Genomic DNA, 25,110 nt, shown 5'->3' with positions numbered 1-25,110 from the left:
AGGTAAAATGAAATCCTTGACAACTTCAGTGTTTTCTCCAAATTCAGAAATCCTGCTGTGAAAGTACAAGAACAAATCCTTTTTGATTTATATTCTTAACTTGGCTGTGTGAAATATTGTTTTATATTTGTACAGTAGAATAATAGTGTGTATGTATATACATATGTATGACTAAAAGTATATTATTTCCATGTTCAAAAACATTTTTAACAAATAGACAAGATCTTTCTATCACGATCGTCTCAGGGTAAAATGAGGTGGTGGGAAGCATTTCTTAGCCATCAAAAAAGAAAAAATATGTATAGGGTTTCACCGTTAAGATTTTTGCCACTGTTATTCTACTGCACATATATAAAACAACATTTCATGCAGCCAAGTTTAGAATATAAATCAAAAAGGATTCATATTCTTCACAGCAGGATTTCTGAACCTTGTGATGTGCCTTCATTTTTTCCCCTTTCTTTCTTTCCGCCCCCTGGTGAGTCGTTTCCCAGAGGCTATTTGTGATGCTGCCTCCAAGCCTCTGGCTCAGTCTCTTTTAATTGACCACCTCTTTGCAGCTGGCGTTAGCCAGCGTGGGTCCACTTCTGGCCCCACATTTCCCAGTGGGAGGTGGTGAAATGCACTGTGGTGCTCCTGGGCTCCTTAATGATTGTTCTTTAAGCAACTTGAAATCACCTCTGATAGGTTTCTTTGTTGCCTCTTACTCACCTGAAGGATTTTTTTTGGTGGTTTGCATTTGTGTTGTGTGAGTGAATCTAAGTAGTAGTGGATCAGAATGTAATCATAAGATATGCCCAAGAGAAACTCGTGAAATGGCTTTGTACAGAGAATTTTATTTCCAGATTCACCTTTTCAGGATTCTAGTCATTCGTTTTTCTGCAGTAAAAATCATTTTTTGTGCACGTGCTCCTCATAGTGTTTTGCTGCTTCTCAGTGTCCCCTTGGAGACGCAAGTGAAAACCGGTCAGAGGACAGTTGTGCCCGCTTTCTGGTGCTAAGGCTTTGGTCGATGCTGTGCTCTGTGCAGCTTGATGCAGTTCTGTTTAATACCCCCACACCACCATGAACTGCTTTAGTGCACAAACACTGCTCTCTTTTCTCTGCAGTTGCATCTGTCTCTCTTTAATAGTTCGCCCTTTTAAGGAGTAAATAACTACCAGCCACAAAATTTTAAAGCTGCACAGTTCTCTTCTGTTCTATTAATGAACATTCTAGCTGGAGTTTGTCTCTGCAGCATATTGGTTATTTTTCTAACGCAATAAAATAAGTAGTCTGCTGTAGATTTGAGTTAATGAGGATTCGAAATGGATTTTAAGTATCCTAGTCGGGTTTTTATTATGCAGGTGCAATCTCATGCTATAAATTACCATAACTAAACAGTTAAAGAGCCATAAAGCTCCTTTGCCTTGGCATTGCTGAATTAATAGATTAACAGCTAACATAAGGAAGATGTCAAATGTTAAATATTTTTCATTAGTAATAGGTTGGAAATTTGTGACCTTAAAAAGCTTATGCAGTCTCTAAGTGCCTCAACCAGCATTAATTTTTATTTTATTACTTTTCAACTTACAAATATTTTGATGCTAGACTCTCTAGGCTGCTCTGTATGTGATTTTTTTTCTTTTAATGACATACCATTTAAAGTGGTTTTTCTTATTTTGTTTGATGAAAGCGTAGGGCCCAGCTTGAGAATTCATTTTTGCATTATCCAGCATACAGTCTCTAGGTGCCTGCTGCCTTCCAAGCACCATACTAGATGCAGAGGTAAGAAGATGCACAGTCCTAGAAGGAGACCTGTGACTGCACAATAGCAGTGCCACAGAGAGTTTGAGAGAGTCCCCAGAGGAGGGGACATTTGAGCCAAAGCTTGAAGGATGATCCCTTGTTTACAGTGGTTAAGAGTGTTGAGTCTGGAGCCAGACAGCCAGGGTTCAAATCCTGACTCCATTATTTATGAGATACAAGATTTGGGCTATTTAACCTCTTTGGGTCAGAGTGACTGCAGCTGAAAAATGGGGTATTCATAGTATAGATCTCATATGCAGGATTAAAATGAGGGAATATTTGTAAAGCCCTTAGAACAGTGCTCGGTACATGGTAAAAGCTATATAAGTGCTTTAAATAAATCAAGTAAAGCAAATAATATGTATTTTGATCAACATAAGGACTAAGGGAAACTGTTGTGAAAAATATAGAAACTAACTGGCAGGGAATTTATTATTTGTTTTTAAATGTATGGAAACATTTGTTTATAATTAATTGGTAGTGGATTCTACTATCACTGAGTTTTGTCTCCAGAGCCTCAGCTAAATTTTATTTCCTGTGTTTTCAGCTATTTTAATGTTTTTATATAGGAAGAACTGTCTAACAATTAGAGAAGGTCCAAAATGAAATGAGTTGCCGTTTGTGCTGTTTTAGGTTTCTTTCTCGTTACTAGAAATATTGCCGCAAAGAGTGAACCTGTCAACTGTTCTGACCAAGATCACAATAGAGGGTCCCGGTCAGAGCAGGAGAAAAATTTAGAACAAAATCCAGATTCACAAAAAAGACCAGACTTACTGGTCTGACAGAGACTGAAGGAACCCCAGAGACCATGGCCCCCAGTCACCCTTCTAACTCAGAACTGAAGCCACTCCGAACTGCCCCTTTCAGCCAAATATTAGACAGACCTGTAAAACAAACAGTAGCATTTGTGAGGAACATGTTCCTTAGATCAGTCAAGTATACAAGACCAAATGGGCAACACCTGCCCAAAAGCACAGATGAGAAGGCAGAAAGGGGCAGGAAAACCTGACGAATGGAAACGGGGAACCTGAAAGGGGAAGAGTGCTGACACATTGCGGGGATTGCAACCAATGTCGCGAAACACTTTGTACATAAATTTTTGAAAGAGAAACGTATTTGCTCTGTAAACTTTCACCTAAAACACACAAAAAGTTTAAAAAAAAAAAAAGTGAACCTGCCTGAGATACAGCTTTGGGGATGGCTGCATTGGGTAGGGGCGAAGGGGGTCAAACAAGGAAATTTGTAAGAGTCTGTGAAAACAATTTTTTAAGTTCAGTCATGCTTTATAAAGGCATGAGACAATGGGCATGGGACTCTGGAGATGGTGAAATGGTATTTTCACTGGAAAGGATAGTTCGGGTTGGGAAGGATTCACAAAGATTGAAGACAGAGAGTGGAAAGCTTTAATTGCTAGTCTAAACTTTGGACTTCATTTGGTAGACAATGTGGAGCCAGTGTATGCTGTCAATAGAGAAGTGACTAGATGAAAAGGGAGCGTCATCTGGTAACAGGTGGCTGAAGATTGGGCACAGAAGTCCTGTTAGAAGGCCAGGCTGCCATGCAGGCGAGCAGGGATAAGGCAGGTGTGTTGACTACTAGATAACAATGAGAGATGCAGGGAAAGGCATCCAAGATGACTTTGATCCTCAGGAACCACAGCAAACTGGTATGGGTAATGGGAATCAGAAAGAGAGCATTTAATACTCCATTCTAATTCATTTATTCATTCAACAAATGTTTATTGAACGCAAAAAGCTCATAACCATCTGATAATGGGTTCACCATGCTGTTTTCCTGCAGAAGTGATACTCACATATGCATTCCACGTGCTGCCTAAATCCCACTGTGTGAACCTTGGTCCATGGCAATGTCTATTCCTCGAGAGGGCCCTTAGAAATGATGCCTGTTACAAAACAGAAGCCAGTTTTTCTGGCACCTCTGCATGTAGTAGGTCCTTCCCTTTAATGAAAATGTCTGATGGTGTGTTTGCATTGACCACAAAGAGATCAAAGCAGTAGACCTGAAGACAGTTTTTATGTTCTGCAATCCATCAGATCCCTCTGTCTTTCTACCACAAAACACTGGAATGCATCTGCAATCCAAATAAACTCATCAGCGTGCCATAGCATAGATCTAGTTATGTCTACACCTGTGTTCTTTTCTTGGGTACAGAGTCTTCACTTTTTATTTTTCTTCTTGTTCCTCAGATTGAAGCTAGGAAGAAGCTTATTATTCCACAGAGCAGATGTCTGAGCCTTAGAGAGCTGGTGAATTTGTGCGTACTTTCATAGCACTTAGCACATTGTTGGTGCTCAAGAAATGTCCCCCCAAAGAAGAAAAGATTTTTAAATAGATGGACTTTGCTGTTTGGGTGCCCCATGGGAGTTTTTAAATCTCTATTGTTACAAAGCGTCCAGCCATCCTTTGAAAAGCAAACTAAAGCAGCCTGGAATAGAATTTTCCTTTTTTGCCCAAAGGTGACTCTTAAACTCCTCCCCACTCCCCCAAAGTTAAATGCCTGGAAAATAGACAGGATTACAACCTTCTAATGCTGGTCTAGTATTTTTAACTTAAGCACAGCACAGAAAAGTGCCGTATTCCCTCAAAGTCCTAGAAAGTTCTTCATCTACCCCTTTTACAAGGTAATTGAGGCACAAAGGGTGCCTTTGGCCCAGTTCTTTGGGTAATGGAATGTCTTATCCCCTCCTCGCGCTTACTGTGGAATTTCAGAGTAGTTCTGTTCCTTGTCAGATGTATCGGCCACACTTAGCACAGGCCACACAAGTGGCGTCTGTCAGCTCTGATAGAAAGGGACGTGCAACTCCCTTCTATAAGCATTCTCCTTTAAACCTGTCAGGCTCTAAAATTAGGCAGGAGTTGCTATCGCCAGACATTCTTCTCTCTGTAAGGCTTGCCCTTTGCAGTTTACCTTCATCTTTCCTACATAAGTGTGTCCCTTTACTGGTGATAATAAGAGTCCTGGCATTTGCCTCAGATAGCACCAAATCTGAACTAGAGCAGATGTGTTGTTGAAGATTGTTTGTTTTGGGGAGCTTAAATTGTTGCTGGTATTTGAATGTCTTAACAGAATTGATTTCATTACTAAATGTATTCATCTCAAGGAAAGTAATCATTTCAGTGGAGAGAGCTGATCGTTTCATAACCAATATCGTTAGTTTCAAGAACAGTAATGTTCTCTTGCTTTATTATTTTTACTTGTTCTTTCCTTTAAAGGAAGATGTGTTTATTTCATTTATTTGTAAGCAAAGTCACATGTCACAGCTAGACTATCTTTGGTGACTGCCATCTTGTGTCAAAACACACTTCCAGAGTTAAATCCCTTTATATTCGGTGAAGGGGGTAATGGTGGTTCAGTAGTAGAATTCTTGCCTTCCATGCAGGAGACCTGGATTTGATTCCCAGCCAGTGCACCTCATGTACAGCCACCACCCATCTGCCAGTGGAGGCTTGTTGCTTGTTGCTGTGATCCTGAACAGGCTTCAGTGGAGCCTCCAGACTAAGACCAGGAAGAAAAGCCTAGTGATCTACTTCCAAAAAATTAGCCAGTGAGAACCCTGTGGATCACAACTGTCTAACCTGCAACTAATCTCAGGAATGGCACAGGCCAGGCAGTGTTTTGTTCTGTTTTGCATGAGGTCACCATGAGTCAAGGGCCAGCTCAATGACAGCAACATATTTGTTGATGCCTCTGGGTAGTCATAGTTGACATAGGGATGGGTCATTTCTGAAGTTTTAGTCTATGTACTTTATATGAGTATGAATTCTCTTCTCTCTGTTCTTCCGTAGTTTTATAATTTGTAGGATTCAGGTCAAGGATCCACGAGCTCTTGTCTGTTAGACAATCGTTCATTAGAATATAGCTTTAAATGGGCAAAATTGTTATTGTGCCGTCAAGTCAGTTCCTACTCATAGCGACCCTACGTACAACAGATCAAAACACTGCCCAGTCTTGTGCCATCCTCACAATCATTGTTATGCTTGAGCCCACTGTAGTAGCCACTGTGTCAGTCCGTCACGTTGAGGGTCTTCCTCTCTTTTGCTGACCCTCTACCAAGCATGATGCCCTTGTCCAAGGACTGGCCCCTCCTGATAACATGTCCAAAGTACATGAGACGAAGTTTCGCCATCCTTTCTTCTAAGGAGCATTCTGGCTGTATTAGAAGCTGTGCCCTGGTGGCGTAGTGGTTAAGAGCTATGGCTGCTAACCAAATGTTGGCAGTTCGAATCCAGCAGCCACTCCTTGGTAACCCAATGCAGCAATTCTACTGTGTCTTATACGGTCACTATGAGTCAGAATCAACTCAACAGCAATGGGTTTGGGTCTCTGGCAAAATGATATTTGACCCCTGGATTCCCTAGAGAGAGGCGACCACTGTCTTAGAAAAAAAATGAATGTATTAAATCCATGCCAAAGTTTCTAATGTTTGTAACGTGTTACATAAGTATACCCAATGAAGATATTTTCAGTTGGCCTAAAGTGAAATACTTTGTGATATGGTAGAAAAAACACTGAGTTAGGGACTTAAGAGACCTTGGTGGTAATTTGCCATAAACTAGCTGTGTTACTTTGGCAGGTATCTTATCTTCCTGGATCTTAGGTTTGTCATTTGTAAAATAAGAGAGGGTGACGGGCTATCTGAAATATTTTAAATCCCCAGAATTTGGGATTATCATCTTAATTCCCCAGTGCTGAGAAAGATCTGACACCAGTGCTGTTTAGCCAGGTGGCATAGTCTTGCTTCTCTCAGAAAATAGTCATCACTGTCTTCTATCGAGAAACAGTGTGGGCTTCACAGACGCTGTGGTCCTTGTAGCTTTGTTGTACTTAATGTTTTTGGTTTTAGACATGGAGTAACATCATGGGGTCACCTGGAGTCAGAGTCGACTCTACGACAATAACATTGTTGACAATAACATTGTTAACGCTACTCTGAGAGTCTTCTTCGAACTGAAGAATTTACATTTTAAAGGAGTGTGGGGGAGGACAAAATTAAGAAAAGAAGATAATTCTTAACTCAGTGTTTATAATTTTGGTCAACCTTTGGCTGGCTCCATAGTGTTTTGAACGAACTGTGGTTTTGAATTGCTGTGGTGATGAACAAGGTTTATGTTTGTTTTTTATTTGTGGTATCCCTGATGAAGATTTAATATTGATCTATACTAAAACAGTCCCTTTTATGAGCTCTCACGGGTGCTTCCAAGACAGTCTGTCTGGCATGGATTTTTTGAGGTGTTTGTAATCTGTTAAGGTGAAAGAGTGGGCCAAGAGCCAAGCTCTGTTGTTAACATCTGTGTCATAGGCTCCTTCTTGAACTGGGTCTGTCACACAGCCCATTTGTGCCACTGTGGTCAGGAAGATGGGAAAACAGGGCCCCATCAGCCACATGGGATGAGCCATGAGTCCTGAATGACAAACTAAACAAATAATTTCTTTTATAAGGATCAGCACAAAGCTGGTTCCTATGAGGCGGAGGTTAAAGATGTCCCAAATGTCCAACTTTTCCAAGCTATTGTACCACTCCATCATCTCTAACATCAGCTACTCCCTCTCTGCTCAGTACTCTCCTTCCTGTCTTTGGGTTCCCTAATTCACTGCAGTGTCTCACAGAAATCATGAACTGTATAAAGGAAATGGCCCACAAGGTTGTGGAAGGTAGCAAGTCCCAAATTCATGGGTCAGGCATAGGCTTCTCCCTGGCTGTCAGTCTCTGCCCAAAGGCACTCGGCTTTCTCGCTTAATGGGCCAGGAAGCCCACTGCGCAGTCTCCTGCAGGTCTCCCCTGCCAGTCTCTCCTTCTTGGTGGTGGCAGGCTTTTCTTCTCTGGAATTGGCTCTCTATTAAGGCAAAACTAACCAATCCCCTTGGTGGGCCACAATTCTCTTATTTGCATAGCCCAGCCCAATCACCTGGGTGGGAGTTACAAGGCCATGGCTAGAAAGGTCGTACTAAGTAATTCATCATACCTCACAAACAGATTTTTTTCTCTTACCCAAATGAGTGCATGTTGGATCCCGTGTGAATACTTTGTTTTCCTGTCCATTAAAGATCCCATAAAAGCTTTGACCATCCTATTACAGGGCTGTTCCTACAGTGGACACTCAAAAAAAGAATGGATGTAAATTGTCAGCTCTCATTTGGTTACAAGTATTGGGGGAAAAAAGTAAGTCTGTTTGTTTTTCAACTTGAACTTGAGTGTTGTGATAGCAATAATGTGTTGAATAATGGAAGAATACCACATGAATTTAAGCATTGGCAGTTGTCTACTGGTAGAGCACTAGGGGATTTTGTGTTCACATACATATATAAATTACGTTATAGTTCTGTGTATTACTATAATAGTTTAAAACTACAACTATAGTAAGAATAATTTAATACTACAACTCTAGTAAATGAGAAGAGTCAGGGAGACCGGTTAGGAGGCTCCTGGAGTAGAGAACTCTGAGCTGGTTTGCCAGTGCAAATGAGAGAGGAGAGCCCTGGTTGTCAGAACTGAAATGACCTGGTGAGTGCATGGATGCGGGGGTCCTTGACACAAGATAGGATTCTGAGCGTTAGTGATCAGGTGATGGAGAAGAGAGTGCTGCTACTAGCCAAAATAAGAGAGCCATGAAGAGAAGCATGTACACAGGGATGTCTGGGACATGTTGACTTGGAGAGGCAAATGGGCTGCCCACTGGACATCACAGACCCTTGGAGTCCAGGCAGCCTTGAGGTTCTTTCTAGCCCAGCCCATTACAAGCAACCTTTAGAAAACACTAGTCTGGCTTATGAACCTGTAAATGTGGACGTGGGGTCCCTTACCATAGTTTATTTGAGCTCTTTGATATGGCAGAGGGGGAATTTACAGACAGAGAAAAGACGACCGGGTATAAAAAATTGCAAAACAGTAGCATTTGGCAGGAAGAAGAAAAGGCAGTGATGGATCAGTTAGGAAGGTTGAAAAAGAATCAGAGAAATAAGAAAGAAAGAACCAGAAAAATATTCTACCTAGGAAGCCGAAGAAGTAATTAACATATAGGGATCAAGAATGATGAGCCCAGGGAAGAAACCAATTAAAAAATAGCATTTCCGAGCAGTGGAGGAAAGAACAGATTCTTCAATAAATGGTATTGGAATAGTTAGTCATTTGGGAAAAAAATAGATCCCAGATCATATGCAAAAATAAGCTCCATTAACAACTACTTACAGTGCAAGATACCACAAAGGAAGTTTAGACAGATGATAGGTTGGGAGAAAAGATGAGGAAAACATAGAAGAGGAAAAGGGTGAATATCCTTAATGTAAGATGAGTTTGTACAAAGTAATCAGAACAGAAAAGCAACACAGTAAGAGTGGGCGCACTTGGTTCTCTGAGTAAGAAATATAAAATGACTAATAAATAGATGAAAAGTGTTTTCTAATTGAAAAACTGAAACTTACAACAATACTGAGATAGCAGTTTTTGCCTGTTAGACTGGCAAAAATTAAAATCCATTTTAATGTTCACTGCTAGTGAGAAATAGACACTTTAGGTAAACATTGTCACTGAGGAGCTTAAGTTGATACACCATTGTGGAGAATTATTTGTCAGTATCTATTGAATTTTTAAATAGATGTACACTTTGATCTAACAATCTCATGTCTAAGAATATATTCTACAGAAATCATAGCATGAGCACATAAAGATTTATCTACAAGGGATTTGTGCCATCATTATTGATGACAGAAATAAAGAATAGTCTAAATATCCATCAGGCAGGAAATGGTTAAAGAAATCTGCATACATTCATATAATGAAATACCAGACAGCCTTTTTTTTTTTAATGAGGTAAACCCAGGTTTTGTTAAAGTCACTAAGGACAATTGCAGGCAAACTGGGCAAGGAGAAGTATAGAATTCTATATTGAAGCCATCAAGGACTATGGGAAGATACCTGGTTTTAGTTGATATTAATTGATGAGGATAGAGGGGGTGATCAAAGTGATCAAGTAATGTAGTAAACTAGTTTTTTGAACCCAGATCCACCTGTATCAGACTATCTAGGAGACTTGCTAAATCTGCAGACTGGGGGCTTCACCTCAGAATCTCTAAGGATGATGCCTGGGAAGCTTTTTTTAACACACTTGTCACGAGATGCTTAGGCCCAGTCAATGAAGTTCAAGGTGTAGACTCTAAAGTGGAGCTGAAGTGGGAAGCAAATGGAAGCAAGGACTGTGCTTGTTTCCCATTCTAACCTAGCAGATCTAGGGCAGTGGGAAAAGAAACACCCCCAAAGCTTCCAAAAGAAAAGTTTCAAAGGAAGTAGTTGCTATATAATAGGAAACCAGTTTCAGTTAAGTCAAAGAAGTAAAAAGTGCATGACGGAAAATTCCTGGACTGTTTTTAATGAGTGGGAGCCCTGGTGGTGTAGTGGTTAATGTTCTGTTGCTAACCAAAAGGTTGGCAGTTGGAACCCACCAGCTGCCCCACCGAAGAAAGATGTGACAGTCTGCTTCCATAAAGATAACAGCTTTCGAAACCCTATAGAGCAGTGTTACTCTGTCCTACAGAGTTGCTGTGAGTTGGAATTGGCTCAACAGCAATGAGTTTGGTTTGGGTTTTATTTTTAATGAACTATTTTTAAAATGCCTGCATGGATATCTGCTTTAGTTATCAAAATTCTAAGGATTCAGTTTGCCCTTTGAGGAGTCAGGTTTAAGTTTGGTATCAATTGTCATTCTGTAAATGGAAATGGCATAGAATACTGCCACACACACGTGTGTGTGGGTGTGCATGTGCGGGCACAAATGCACATGTGCAGAGGTTTGACAAGATACGTATATATACACACATATATGTGGTATATATATTTGTATATTTCAAGGCTGAAATAGCCTTCTTGTAAGCTGTTTTCTTGGCCACAATAAAATCATCTTCACAGTACCATTTTACTTTCTGGACATTGTTCAAAATACTGTTATTTTAACATCAGAACCACACTAACTTAAAGCTTGGCTATGTTTTTACTACTACGGGCATAAAGGGGACTTTGTGCTTTTGATGGTATTTTTAAAAAGTATCCATGCCTTTGTCATGAAGCCAGATGAGACAGGTGCAGGGATAGGTAATCCTCATGCAGGTGGTAGGAAGAAAAATGGTATCACAGGAACAACCCAGATTGTCATGAAGTAACAAGAGATGTAATACTTTGGAAACAGATAGAAGGTCTGAGAGTCAGCTTAGTGGGGACTAGACGGGCATCAGTCCAGCTGTCTGGGTGAGAAGCAGGGTGCCGCAGGGATGGTGTCGGCCTGGGGAGGCTTGAGCTGGGCTGGAGAGGACTAGGTGCTGGGGCAGGGATTTGAGAATAACTGGGAAGTTGGGGAATGGTTGGAGGGAACACTTTTTTGAACAGATGAGTCAGTTAAGGTAGAGTCATGGGAGACCGTTTGCTAGTTTGCTCCTTAGGTGCTATTCCCTCTGTGGTTATAGTGCTCCAAATGCTTTCCATCTCGGAGTTGAAGGCACTGTTTTAGCTCATTAGCCCAACCAGTCACTTGAAGCTTTTTCTTCTCACTCTGCATTTACTTGTACTCACCCACACAGTTACACTGTATTAGTGGCTGCTAACTGGCATTAAATAACTTTAAATAAAACTGTCTCCCTTCTGATGATTTTGAATTCTACAGCGTATTCTCCCTGATTTCTAGACTGCTGCATTTATCTAAATATTTGTGTCTAAAGTCAGAAAATTTTTTTAATACTAATTTCTTGGCAGGTTCCAAAAAATTACCAGACTCTTATAGACATTTATCGTGGTCCTTTAATACCCTTCTCTACATCTGCATTGCTTCTACATCTGCATTGCTTCTCCCTCTCTCCTCTCCATCCCCCACTACTTATTGCCAAGGACATCACAGCAACTTTTTACAACACAGCTGCTGCCTTAAAAAGCTTTGCGTACAATATGGCTCCAAATCACATTAAATGTAACGGCTTTTACCCTTGACCGTAAGGTGAGGTCAGCAAGCCATTGCTGAGCTAGGCACGTTCTGGGTGTCAGTTGGGGTGAAGATACCGTGTTTGTCCAAAGAGAAACATTTACAAGCTTTTCAGTCTGAGAGAAGCCATTATCAGCTTTTTGTGACTTACCACTTATTCTGTGGCTTATCACTTAAATACCATTTAGCATCTTCTACCTTATCCTTTTGTCTCTTATTCTTTTACCAAAAAAGTAATGAATGTGGAAATATTGACTGAACTTGGCTGTGGTTGCCCAGGTTCTAGAAGGTTTGATGAGCCTAATTATCAATACTGGAGAAAAGTCTTTGTTTAATATCATGGAAATAATGATTTCTAGTTTGTTTCTGATCTACTTTCCAAGCTAATAGATGTTTTGATATTGTTAACGTTTAATAGTTGAACATGGAAACATGAAGATGTATTGAGCATCTTAGGATTTAGAGAAGAAACTGAATATGAAATTTGTTTTCTAGGAGAAAAAAAAAACTCCCTAGATTGAATTGCTTGGCAGATGGCCAAATCAGACTTTTTCCAGTGTTGGGAAGCGTGGTCAGGAGCGGAGATTGAATGCCTGCTCTCATCTTTGTGCCTTGGATCAGTTATTTCATCCTTGTGGTGGCCCTAAGAAGTGACCATAAAGTCCTCATTTGAGGATGAAGAACTAAGGCTAAGGAAGGATGAATGATTTGCCCAAGGTTATCTAGCTAGCTCGACGTGGAACGGGAATTTAAATCCATGTCTGTCTTTTCAGACCTCTGCTCTTTTCACTACTCCACACTTAACTCCATAAAAACTTAAAGATACTTTGCTGTCAAATAGCTGTTTAGTGGTACTAGGATCCCTTGTGTATTCTGCTTTCTTTTGTTCTAGATTTTCTACCCTAGCAAGGATGGTACAAAGATTCCAATGTTCATTGTACATAAAAAAGGCATAAAATTGGATGGCTCGCATCCTGCTTTCTTATATGGCTACGGAGGCTTCAACATATCTATTACACCCAACTACAGGTAAGCATGGAGCACTCTTGCAACCTCAGCATCTGATCTTCTCTACATAATGGAAAGAAACCAGAGACTGCTCTACTAAATCATGTTTTTCTAATATCCTTATTTCTTGCTTGTTGTTTTTGTGGAGGGGTAAGATTATGTGTTAACTACCTGCATTTTGGGTCAGGAATTGCAGGATAATCACAAGCTAGTCTGGTAAAAAAGTGTCATCAATGGAATAATTGGTTGAAAACTAGATGCTGAGGCTGTAGCTACCTGCCTACAGATGGTTGGTATCACTTGAGATCTTTAAGATAGGAAGCCTTACCTTCAGTGTTTATCGTTGGCTACCACCCCACTGTCCACAGTATTCTCTTCAGAGAAAATGGTTTTCAGTGAATGATTGTATTTTTTACCAGTGCAGAGTCATAAAATAGGCTGCCTTAATATTCAGCCATAAATACATATTCTATATACAGGCAGTCCCTGGATTACGAACGAGTTCCGTTCCTAAATCTGTCTTCAAGTTGAATTTGTATGTAAGTTGGAACAGTTAGGTACTGTTCTTATGTAACGTCTAAGTTAGTCAAATGTTTGTCTTAGTATATGGTATATAGTGTACCTTTCTATGCTTAAAAAACATTAAAGAAACACTTCCAGATACACTAAAACATCTTTAACATAATAATAATGTTTTGATGCGCATTGCAAAGTAGTGCCCGTGTGTTATTACAAACCATTGTATGTACCTCGAATTTATAATATAATAGGCTTTACGGGGGTTGGTTCGTAACTACGAGTTGTATGTAAGTCGGATGTTTATAACGCATTCTGTTACTTCACCCATTTTAAACTGTTCTATGCTCATTGTTTCTGTGACTATTTCCCAGATAAATTATGTTCTGGGAGAAAAAAAAATCTACATTTGTACATTTGCTATTGTTTATATAAGTATCTAAAAGGAGCCCTAGTGATGCAATGGTTAAGCACTCGACTGCTAACTGAAACGGAAAAAGGCCTGGAGTTCTACTCTGTCATATAGGGTCACTATGAGTAGGAAGCGACTCAGGGGCACACAACATATAAATATCTGTTGATTATTTGCAAACTTGATTTTAATATCTGATTCATAGTATCAAATGGAATTTTCTGTGAGTATTCTTTTTTTTGGCATTTTTATGTAAACTAGTATTTATTAACGTATTATTTTAGAATCCTGCATCTGAATCACCTGGGGATTATTTTCAAACTGCAGAGTCCAGGGTCAAACCACAACCTAAGTGATTTAAACTCTATTGGGGTGAGGCCTGGGAATCTGCAATTTAAAGAAATTTCCCAGCTTCTACTCACACACAGGACAGTTTGAGAACTATCTTTAAAAATCAAGGTAAAATATCACTGTCTTAATTATCTAGTGCTGCTGTAACAGAAATACCACAAGTGAATGGCTTTAAGAAACAGTTTATTCTCTTACAGTTTAGGAGGCTAGAAGTCCAAATTCAGGGTACCAGCTCTAGGGGTGCTTTGAGTATTCTTAAAGACTAGGAGTTTCCTACTAGCAAGACCATACGTATCCAGGGGGACCTGTTGCTCTGTTGATTCCAACTCATAGCGACCCTGTAGAGTTTCCAAAGAGCAGTTGGTGGATTCTAACTGCCAACCTTTTGGTTAGCAGCCAAACGCTTAACCGCTGTGCCACCAGGGCCCCATATCGGGGGAGGGCTTCCTATTTAGATGATATTACATGTGAAGTGTTTTGAGGATTCATTTTTTGAGATGAAGGGAGAGTACATAGCCCTTACTAGGTGATAAATGAAAGGTTAACTGTTTTAACTGTTTCTCAGTGTGTCCAGGCTTATTTTTGTGAGGCATATGGGTGGTGTCCTTGCAGTGGCCAATATCAGAGGAGGAGGTGAATATGGAGAGACGTGGCATAAAGGTGAGTGTCATGGATTGAATTATGTCCCCCAAAAAAAGTGTGCATCAATTTGGCCAGGCCGTGATTCCTGGTATTGTGTGGTTTTCCTATATGTTGTAAATCCTGCCTTTATGATGTTAATGAGGGAGGATGAGCGGCAGTTGTGTTAGTAAGGCAGGACTCAGTCTACAAGATTGGATTATATCCTGAGGCAGTGTCTTGAGATATAAAAGACAGAAGTGAGCAGTGAGACAGGGGGACCTCATACCATCAAGAAATCAGTGCCAAGAGCAGAGCGCATCCTTTGGACCAGGGTCCCTGCGCAGAGAAGCTCCTAGTCCGGGGAACACTGAAGAGAAGAAGGCCGACAGACAGAAAAAGCCTTCCCCTAGAGCTGGCGCCCTGAATTTGGACTTTTAGCTTACTTTAACTGTGAGGAAATAAACTTCTCTTCATTAAAGTCATCCACTTGTGGTGTTTCTGTTATAGCAACACTGGGTGACTACGCAGTGAGGTATTTTCTCTACAGAAACACAAATCTGGTGTAGTCAGACCAAGATTATGCTGAGCCTTCCTGTTTGAAGGAGCTACACTGGTTTGGAGCAGAAAAGCATTTTGGGTAGACAAAAAATAAGGATGTTTGCAAGCATATTGCTGGCACCACTCTCCCTTTAAAAACAACTCAGTCTTTTCCACATTTCATTTTCATTTGTAGTCTGTTTATTATAGCGAAATACATATTTCCCAGAAGCACTTCCCATAGACCATAATCAAAATTATTTTACTTGTTTTCAAACAATGCATGGGGTGCCTTTTTATCTATCACTGTCAGAAGTGTTGTTTTGTTTTGTCTCCTGTTAGCATTGCTTTTATAATGCAGCATTATTTGGTATCTCAACAGACTGCAAAACAGGTCATTTTTCTCTTCAGAGGGAAAGCAATCTAAAACGGAGCTTTCCTATTCCCAATGTGGGCATCCTTTTGCTTGTTTTCTCTGATCTTCCCAACATTGCTGAGAAATAGCATCCTGCTAGTAATGCTGCTGTGACTATCGTGTGTAGTTTTAGACACGAGAACTAAGTCATTTTTCTTTTCTGACTTTAATTATTCCATCTCCTTTCTCTGGCTTCCTGAAGCATGAATTATCATTGATTGAGGATATTGCTTCAGTACTCAGCTTCATACCCCAGATTATCACAATTTTATTCAAAATGGTAATCTTTATTTCAAAGCCCTTACTGTCTTCCATTTCTTTATATATGGCATATACTCCCTCCCCCAGGTTTTTGGGTAGCTGGTGATATTCCACAGGTGAACATGGTCTGAAGAGCATGATCTTCACTTACCTTGATCTGTGTCCTTGGGGTGGAGGATGTGGGACTGCATGCTTCTCCTCTCTCTACCAGCCATCATTTATGAAAAATCTCACCGGGACGAAGGTAGACACCAGTGCTTGAGGCTGGTCAGCACTACCAGTGAGAGGGATCTTCTCTTGTGGTTAGGAACTTCAGAGACCACCCTTCAGGTCTGTGCACCCACTTGTTCTTCTCTGCCTTCCCAAACCTGAGCCCAGACACTCTGGTTTTCTCCACAGACAAATCAGCCAAGATAAGGGTAGGGCTGTAAAGAGATTTTCCTAAACCTGTTAGGTGTCCAGATGTAGGAAGGACCCAGGCATGAGCCAGTATGCTTCACAGGGGCTGACATAAGACAACAAAGTATTTCAGCATCTTAGCAAGAATGAATAATCGTAATTAACAGGTGCAATCAGTAGGGCCTCTGGCCTGCCTGCCATTGTTGGGTCAACTGCTGCCAGGAATCATGGCCAAAGATTTTATTAGTCATTATAGTTGAAACTTTATAGAATTCAGTGTAAATTTTGCCTAATATTAGAGCTTAATTATACTAAAATCATGTTGTGAAACTAAGATATTAAAAGATGCCTGATAAAAGGAGAATAAATTAGAATAAAGTCTCTATATAACATATGTTTGATTTACATTCCTAATTCATATACTAAGTCTGGACCCCTTAACTCTCCATGCTTTCCAATTCAGCATGTCTGTGGTACATGTACTCAAACACATGCCCATATGCACAGATTCCTGAACCTGTGGCCCTTTCCTGAAAAAACCTGGATTCTTCTCCATAAAAACCTCTCTGATCATCAGGTGCCCACCATGTTCCGACGGGAGGGTATTCTTGGTCTTGGTTGACTCTCTTTTTCTAATCTCTGTATTAATTAGAACCACCTTATTGTCTAAAAGTCTTGGGGGGAAATGAGGCTAAAACTCGACTCAGACGGAAAATAGGCTATCTGTATTTAGACTGATTCAGAAATGTTCTCAAAAGTTAGCAGTGAATGGGCTGGAAGTGGACCTTTTCCAGTTATACCCCAGTATATTGAACATTGATAAATCTAAATTCCATTCTATTAATTGAGTTTAAAATTTAATGCTCTTTAAAAAAATAGTCATCCCCAAAATGATATTATTCCTGGAAACTAAGTAATCCTAGCTGTTCTAATTCACCGATAATTTCTTATTAAAATCTTAATAACATTTTTTTGATATGAAAGCATTTCTTCAGTAGCCCTGCTTCATCTTTAATTGAATTTCTGCAAAAGTGGTTAATATTTAATTAGATCAGTCTGCTTTTTGTTCATTCCATAGGCAGTTCATTTCTGACATCTGTGCCTTTGAGGGGTTGCTTTTAACTTTGGTCTCTCCCCAGAGCAGGGATTTAGATAGTCTAAGACTGTGTAATCATTTCTCCCTTTAAGTTACTTCTGAGGTTTGGTACAGTGGTATTACCACCAGCGAGAGGTATCTTCTCTTGCAGTTAGGAACTTCAGAGACCACCCTTCAGAGCTGTGCACCCCCTTGTTCTTCTCTACATTGAGATCTTTCATTCAAGAATTGAGAACCTGTTGTGCTTTGCTGCAGCCCTGCCTCGCCCTAATTTCTGCTCATACTTTAAAGTAGTAAGCAAGGGCAAAATTGGAGAAATGTCTTCATCACTTGCCCATTTCAAATTTCTGCAGAATGAAGGGAGAGCAAAGTGAAAGTGCTTTCGTCTTCACAGAGGGGAAGCTTGCCCTACGCCAACTGCCAGCTCTGACCTCATGTGTCAGAGGACTGTGCACTGCTGGAACTTTTGTTTCTTTTTTAAATTCCGCTTCTCCAAAATATAGAAGTTGTAGTAGTAATGATGGATTTCCACAAAATGTAACAAAATTTAAACGGAAGCATTTTTAAATGTATTATTAGCCGGTTGTTTTGAAGTTGTTTAGGTTAATCAGTAGTTGAAACTATGCCCTATCATCATCCGAACTCCCTTTAGGTTCAATGGTTATGTTTTTATTTGTTTTTTAACTAATTGTCTTCATTTGGGCACATTGTAGGTGGTATCTTGGCCAACAAACAAAACTGCTTTGATGATTTTCAGTCTGCTGCCGAATATCTTATAAAGGAAGGTTACACATCTCCCAAGAGGCTGACTATTAATGGAGGTTCAAATGGAGGACTGTTAGTGGGTAAGAACTGGATTTTATTGATTGTACTTATTAGTTAACCCTACATGATGATGTCTGTAGGTAGTGTTCGATTTACTTTGGCTCATGGATGGGAGCAATGGTGCAGAAAAAGCAAAACACATTTATATTTATACATCTGATAAATAATATTTAAAGAAAGACTTAAACCCGTATCATACTAACTTGACTCATGATAGCCTGGAAAGCTGCCCCACCTCTTGATCCCACCACCTGCTCTGAGCTCTTCTCCCCACACACTGGAGCCACAGGTTGCCAAGGTTCCGCCAGCATAGGACTGAATCAGATCACCCTCCTGATTGTGTTATTTAGAACTTGTAAGATGTGATCATCACTTAACAGTTGTTGAGTACCTACGCCCTGTGATGTTAAATGCTGTGGATACAGAGGGATAGGTCATGAAGGGAAATGACATATACACAAAGATGGAGCATTCACAATTTAATAGCAATGAAATAGTTCACACTTGCTGAGCATATTGTGTGCCAGGTCCAGTGCAAAGCCCTTGACATGCACTCTCTTGTTTGATGTGCACGTAGTCTTGTGAGGTAGGTACGGTTGTTATCCCCATTTATAGAGGAGGAAACGGGGGTATAGAGAGTTTGAGTAGCTTGTGCAGTGTCACACAACTGGAAAACGATAATGTTGTGGTTTGAGTCTAGCACTGTGATTTTAGATACTGTTCTTTTCACCTCTACATGTCACTTTCTCTAAGTAGCTTTTCCTAATTTTTGATAGTTAATAAAATTTTACTTTTTTTTCTTGCAATAGCACGATATTATAATAAACACTTATGGTGACCCTGATCTTTGCTGGTCCTACATCCAATGTCATTAGGGTCTATTGCACGTCTGTAGAATAGCACATACAGGCTGAACTTAACGTTTGTTAGCTACCTCCATTGATTATAGTCTAGAAAAAAAATTTTCCAATGGAGGTGAAATACAAAGGTTCAACATAATTTGCTTAAATTTGTAAAGGGTATTGGTAAAATTCTTAAATACCAAATAATGATGAATTTGACCCATTCATTCAACAAATATTTATCGAATACTGAGGTCTCCAATGGTAGGGCTTGGGATTAAGTATTATTAATAACCACTGAAATCAGAATTGAGGGTGGGAACTATGTTTTTGGCTAGAGACAGGACAAGTTCGGATCCCTTGACTAACTCCTAGACATGCCAGCTTTGATGTTACTTCCTCCCACAGCCTCCCCGACAGTCTTACACTGGGTTAGGTATACCTCTGCTCCTTTTGTATAGTATCTGAACTTTCTCAGCAATAGTGATTGCCACACTGTTGTAATTGCTTGTTCACATCTTCATCTCTTCCACTAAATTCAGTCTTATTCACTAATCTATCCCCAGGTCTCATGCCTGGCACATGGCAGATAACAATTATTTGTTGAGTGATCCAAAAAAGATTTAAGTATATGAAGAAGAGAATTTTAAAAACAGGACAAGATGATGTACCAATATTGTTAAGAGCTCTGGGCTGGGTTTTAGACCCAATTCTGCCTTGAACTGGTTCTGAGATGTTGAACAAGTCTGTTAACCTCCCTCATCACCTGTGTATGCAAGTGGGGATGGGAGTAAGGGACACATTCAGAATGACCTCGTTGCTTATCAGGTAGCACTCCCCATTGAGATTCACTTTAGAGGGTAAGTCTCTATTATTGATGAGATTATCTCAACCCTCAGAGATATTGGAAGGGGGAAAAAGCCTGTGAACCATTAGGCAGGTGGTTTCTGATGGTTTCTTTCTGTGCTGTAAGGAAAAAGTCAACCAAGGTTCTGAAAACATTTAGATGTATTTCGTTTAGTTTTATTTGTTTAGTTTTATTTGCCCTCCTTTTCTATCTTGGTTTTTAGCTGCATGTGCAAATCAGCGTCCTGATCTTTTTGGTTGTGTTATTGCCCAAGTGGGAGTAATGGACATGCTGAAGTTCCATAAGTATACCATCGGTCATGCCTGGACCACTGATTATGGGTGCTCAGACAGCAAACAACACTTTGAATGGCTTATCAAGTAAGGTCTTAATTCATATCGGCATATATGTGTTGTTAATCGTTTGATATCGTAACATTGCACACAGTCAATCAACAGGATAAATGTTTGATTCTTCCATTCAGTGTCTCATATTTGCATATAATTTACTGCAAGAGTGGGAGAAGAGATGGGGATACCTCTCGTCTTCCTTGTTTTAATCTGATCTTTAAGAAAAACAAAAAACTTTGCGATGAAATTAAGCTTGCTAATGGCCTGACCTTAAAATAAGGAAATTATCCAGGATCTTCTAAATGGGCCCAGTCTAATCCCAGGAGCGCTTAAAGGCAGAGGACTTGACCCTTCCTTGCTGGCTTTGAAGCAGGGCTTCAAACTGGATTATTCCTGTTCAACCCCCTGCTGAAAATTTGCATTTTCCACCCCAGATATGCTGAATGAGAATCTGCATTTTGACAGAATCTTGTTAAAATTTAGATTCTGATTCAGCATAGCTCTGGTGGAAATGCAAATTCTCAGCAGGAGGTCAAACCAGAACAATCCAGTTTGAAGCCCTGCTTTGAAGATGGAGAAAGGGGGCTTCTAGAAGCTGAGAACAATCCCCAGCTAACAGCCATCAAAGAAATAGAACCTCAGTCCTACCACGACATGGAACTGAATTCTGCCAACAACATAAATGAGTCTGGACGCAAATTCTTTCCAGAGTCTCCGGATAAAAGCCCAGCAAACTGACACCTTGATTTCTTCCCTGTGAGATCCAGAGCAGAGAGCCTAACTAAGCCAGCCCAGACTTCTGACTTACAAAATTGTTAGATGATAAATCTATGTTGTTTTAAGCTGCGAAATTTGTGGTAATTTATTATGGTAGTAGGCAAAAACTCATGCCAAATACATTGCATGAATTGAAACCACAGGAAAGGAGTCTAAGTCATCTTTAGTGCAACTTCTTCAAAAAAAGCCAAGCCATTATTTGAAAACACCCTCTGGAACAGTATCTAACTTTTATAGTTCTTGCCAGTCCCCTTATATCACTAGAGACTACAGAAGGTTAAATGCTACCTCATTTGTTAAAGAATAAAAAATACCATAGTTCCATTCTTAAAGTTATAACCTTGTCTTACTACATTTTCAAGCGATTCGGGGGTCCTGATGGTAACAATGGGGAAAATATATATGGGACTTCCTTTTCTAAATTAAGAAATAAGCAAATAAAAAGAGGAACATGTGCAAGCACAATAAAACTTATTTTACCTTCTCAGTATAACCCTATATATTTGAAACTTTGCATTATTAAAATATCATACAACTTCATTCGTATGCTTCAACCACTTTGGCAATAACAATGAGAAAATGGCAGACATTTAGACTCTTGGTACTTCGAGCTAAATTATTTTTGTCTCTTCACCCACTTTACTTCCCATGTAAGAGGTTTTTTTTTTTATTTTTTATCAGCAGCATTTAGGCCTAGCACAAGAAGCCTGTTTTCCTTGTCTCAGTATTCTCAGTAAACTATGGATTTTGATTTAGAAAACTTTAATCACTCAAATTAAGTGTTTTTTCCCCATTTTATTTGCTATCTATGGCTAGTTCTCCACATGGAAGCTCAATTAAAGTGATTACATTTTTTAAACTGGATACTTTTAAACTACAAAATTCTGTTCTCTAGGGAAAAAATGTTTATTATTACTTTTAAATGCACAATAGCCTCACTGACACATACTGGTAGAAGCTGAATATTTCAAGAAGCTATAGTTCAAATTAACTTAAAGAAAATATGCACTTAGAGGGAAAGACTTATTAAAGTCCATTTCAAAAATATTGGTTATTGGATATCCAGCCCGTTGCTGTTGATTCCAACTCATAGCCGCCCTATAGGACAGAGTAGAACTGCCCCATAGCGTTTGCAAGGAGCAGCTGGTGAATTCGAACTGCCAGTCTTTTGGTTAGCAGCCGAGTGCTTAACCACTGTGCCACCAAGACTCCTTATTGGGTATCACAGGCAACAAAATACTAGATCGGACCTGATACTTCTAAGATTAATTTGAAAGCAAGGAAGGAAAGGGGAGAGGAAGAAAGACTTCTAATTATCTTTTCTCTCAAGATACCTGTGATAGTCCTGCTTCAGATTTTAGTTTCCAAATCTAGTGCTCACAGTGCTGTAATTTCCTCTTACCTGCTGCATCTGGTAAAAGTAGGTGGCTCTGAAGTGAACAGGGAGCTCAGCCCTCACATTAAATCTAGAAAGGGCCTTGCAAGGAGCCACTCAAGTCCAGTACTCCCAGAGTAGGGTTATGAAGTAACATCCAGGATACTAAAAGGTGTTCCCCTCAAAAAGAGCTGAATTTCCAAGTTTGGAAATGGTGGGTTAAATAAAGCCTAACAGATTTCTTTTCTACAGAACCTCTCAGAATTTTTAATATATGAATGTGGCACATGAATCTCTAAGGGAGTAGAGTACTATTAGTAGTCAAAATTCTCCAAACTTGTTTCACCACAGAACTCACCTTATTTTGAGGACTAGGTTGATCAGAAAACATGCTGAAATGATATCAGAAGACAGAACCATTGCAACCTCCCCCTGCCCACCCGCATTTTAAGTGTTGAGACACCAGACCTCAAAATGTTTTAGTCTTGGCTTGGTTAAAGTAAAAGTAGAATTTTTACCATCGTCCTCTGTTTGTCCTTCAAAATAAAACTCTACTAAAGTAGTTGATCATGTTCATTGAATACTGAATACTTTGAAAAAACATGGTAACCTTGGGTTAAATGTAAAGAAAAAATATCCAGCTATTTCTCTCACTTGCTTAACTATTATCAGTCATTGTTTCCTTCAGCCCTACTTTTATTCTTAAAACCCTTTTTGCTAACTTGCCCTGGAAACTTACCTGGTACTTCAGAAGGTGCCTCCTCCGTTAACTTTTCCTCCTTTGAGCAAAGGCACTTCCCTTCACTGCTGGACTGTGAGAGCCAGCAGGAGGCTCAGCAGCCCAGCCCAGGCTCCCTGGGTTACAGACACAAAACTGAGGCCCAGAGAGGACACGTGATCTTCCTCAGATGGCAAAGCTGAGCCTGGAATAAAGGTTTTATAGATGTTAAAAGGCAAAAAATTGCTTCACCTTGTAGATTTCAAATTCTTCAACGAAAGAAAGGCTTATACTTAATATATGTACACACAGTGTTTTTAAAAAACAATCACTAGCCCACTGGTTAACAGGTGAAAAAATAAGTCTAGAGAAGATTAGAATATTCACCTCAAGACAGTAAGTATGCATAGAGTTGGGGTTATTCCAACAGCCTTGTGAGTTTCCTTACAGAGTTTCCAAAGTTGGAACTGAGTAAATCGCACAGCTCCCTCCCCGGTTTCCAGTAGCCCTTGCCAACCATAGCCTGAATGACATAGTCTGCAGTAGTTGTTTATGTACTAGTTAGCTGCAGTCTTTCCTAGCAAAGTTCACTGTCACTGTCGCACCAGTCCTCCTCGATTATCCTAGTGAACACCTCTACTTTTGATAGCCAGCCTCACGAAACCACCTTTGCCTTTCAGGTATTCTCCATTGCACAACATCAAGTTACCGGAGACAGATGATGTCCAGTACCCATCCATGCTTCTCCTCACGGCTGACCACGATGACCGTGTGGTCCCGCTTCACTCCCTGAAGTTCATTGCCACACTACAGTACATCGTGGGCCGTAGCCGGAAGCAAATCAACCCCCTGCTTATCCACGTGGACACCAAAGCCGGCCACGGGGCAGGGAAGCCCACAGCCAAAGTCATAGAAGAAGTCTCAGATATGTTTGCATTTATAGCACGGTGCCTGCACATCGACTGGATTGAGTAAATGGAATGCTCTGCTCCCTTTTGACAGCCACAGAAGACCTCAAGGGCTTTCACACCATTAAAACCGAGAAACCACTGGGCATAACGCACACCCACATGAACACTATTCCTGCACTCACAGGCTGCAGTTGAACAGAACTTCTGTGGGAATTTTATCTTTTTTAGGCTTCTCCTTTTTAGCAAGCCCTTGGAGCTTCTTTGTCCACCCTATCCAGGCACATGTTTTAAAAAAAAAATTTTTTAAACGCATGTTTGGATAAATAGCTAAGTGGCAGCCCACACATTGTGAATACTAGATCGCTGAATTAAGAGTCATAGACAAGATACTTCAAATATAACACCTCAGTGGAATTTGCTTCTATAATCATAACCAATATATCTTCAAATGTGAGAACTGTTCCCATAAAAAAGACTTCTTTGCAACAATAATAAATGTTATTTAAGAATGAGACGCTTTCTTTCTGGTTCCTTTGTGTTGAGGGGCAACACCAGAAGTGTTCTCATCCTGGATTATGTTGCTTTTCTGCAGAAATAAAGCATTCTGTCACTCTGCAACATTTTCCAAGCAGTTAAGTCATAGAATGTTAGCACTGGAAAGAAGCTGAGCCCATCCATTCCAACTGCTAGGGGTGACTCCCTGTCCTGTACGTTAACATCTCAGACAGCTGATAATCTGATCAGGGTCCTTCCATTTGTAAGCCTCCTTTTAAAATGCAGTGGAATGAGACTGAGAAAGTCATCACCTGTCTTGTCTTTTTGTCTGTTGATTTGGTTACAAAGTATTCCTGGAAATCACAGTTCCTTGAATACGAAACTAAGAAGACCACATGAGTAAACTATCCAAACAGATAAGTTTATCTAAGCTTATTTTAAATTAAAAAATTTCATTTCTCAAGCTGTTTTTCCCTCATAGGCCACTTTCTGGAAATATAAATAGGCATACTTAAAAAAAAAAGTTCTGTGCATTAGTGAGTTTGGAAATCAGCCGATTAAGCAAAGTGTTAAGGAAAAAAAAAA

The 25,110-nt window shown here is 39.9% G+C and overlaps 1 protein-coding gene across 3 annotated transcripts in view; it reads left to right on the top strand.

Annotated features, from left to right (window-relative positions):
- The window catches only part of PREP (prolyl endopeptidase), a 130,527-nt gene extending 105,429 nt beyond the window's left edge, over window positions 1-25,098 (top strand). Inside the window, exons 11-15 of one of the 3 annotated variants that reach the window (XM_004372429.2) lie at window positions 12,662-12,798; window positions 14,622-14,716; window positions 18,099-18,230; window positions 20,123-20,279; window positions 23,800-25,098. In XM_004372429.2, coding sequence (XP_004372486.1) covers window positions 12,662-12,798; window positions 14,622-14,716; window positions 18,099-18,230; window positions 20,123-20,279; window positions 23,800-24,094 — 816 coding nt within the window. In that variant the 3' untranslated portion in view covers window positions 24,095-25,098. Of the gene's footprint in view, window positions 1-12,661; window positions 12,799-14,621; window positions 14,717-16,101; window positions 18,231-20,122; window positions 20,280-23,799 lie in introns of those variants that run through there. The other 2 variants (XM_023727612.1, XM_023727614.1) reach the window with 2 other exon arrangements.
- Window positions 25,099-25,110: the final 12 nt, after the last annotated feature.

Source organism: Trichechus manatus, unplaced genomic scaffold (assembly GCF_000243295.1).
Source record: "Trichechus manatus latirostris isolate Lorelei unplaced genomic scaffold, TriManLat1.0 scaffold00017, whole genome shotgun sequence".
Classification (NCBI taxonomy): domain Eukaryota; kingdom Metazoa; phylum Chordata; class Mammalia; order Sirenia; family Trichechidae; genus Trichechus; species Trichechus manatus.
The sequence above is the reverse complement of the archived record's forward strand: the minus strand, read 5'-3'. Positions and strand labels throughout refer to the sequence as shown.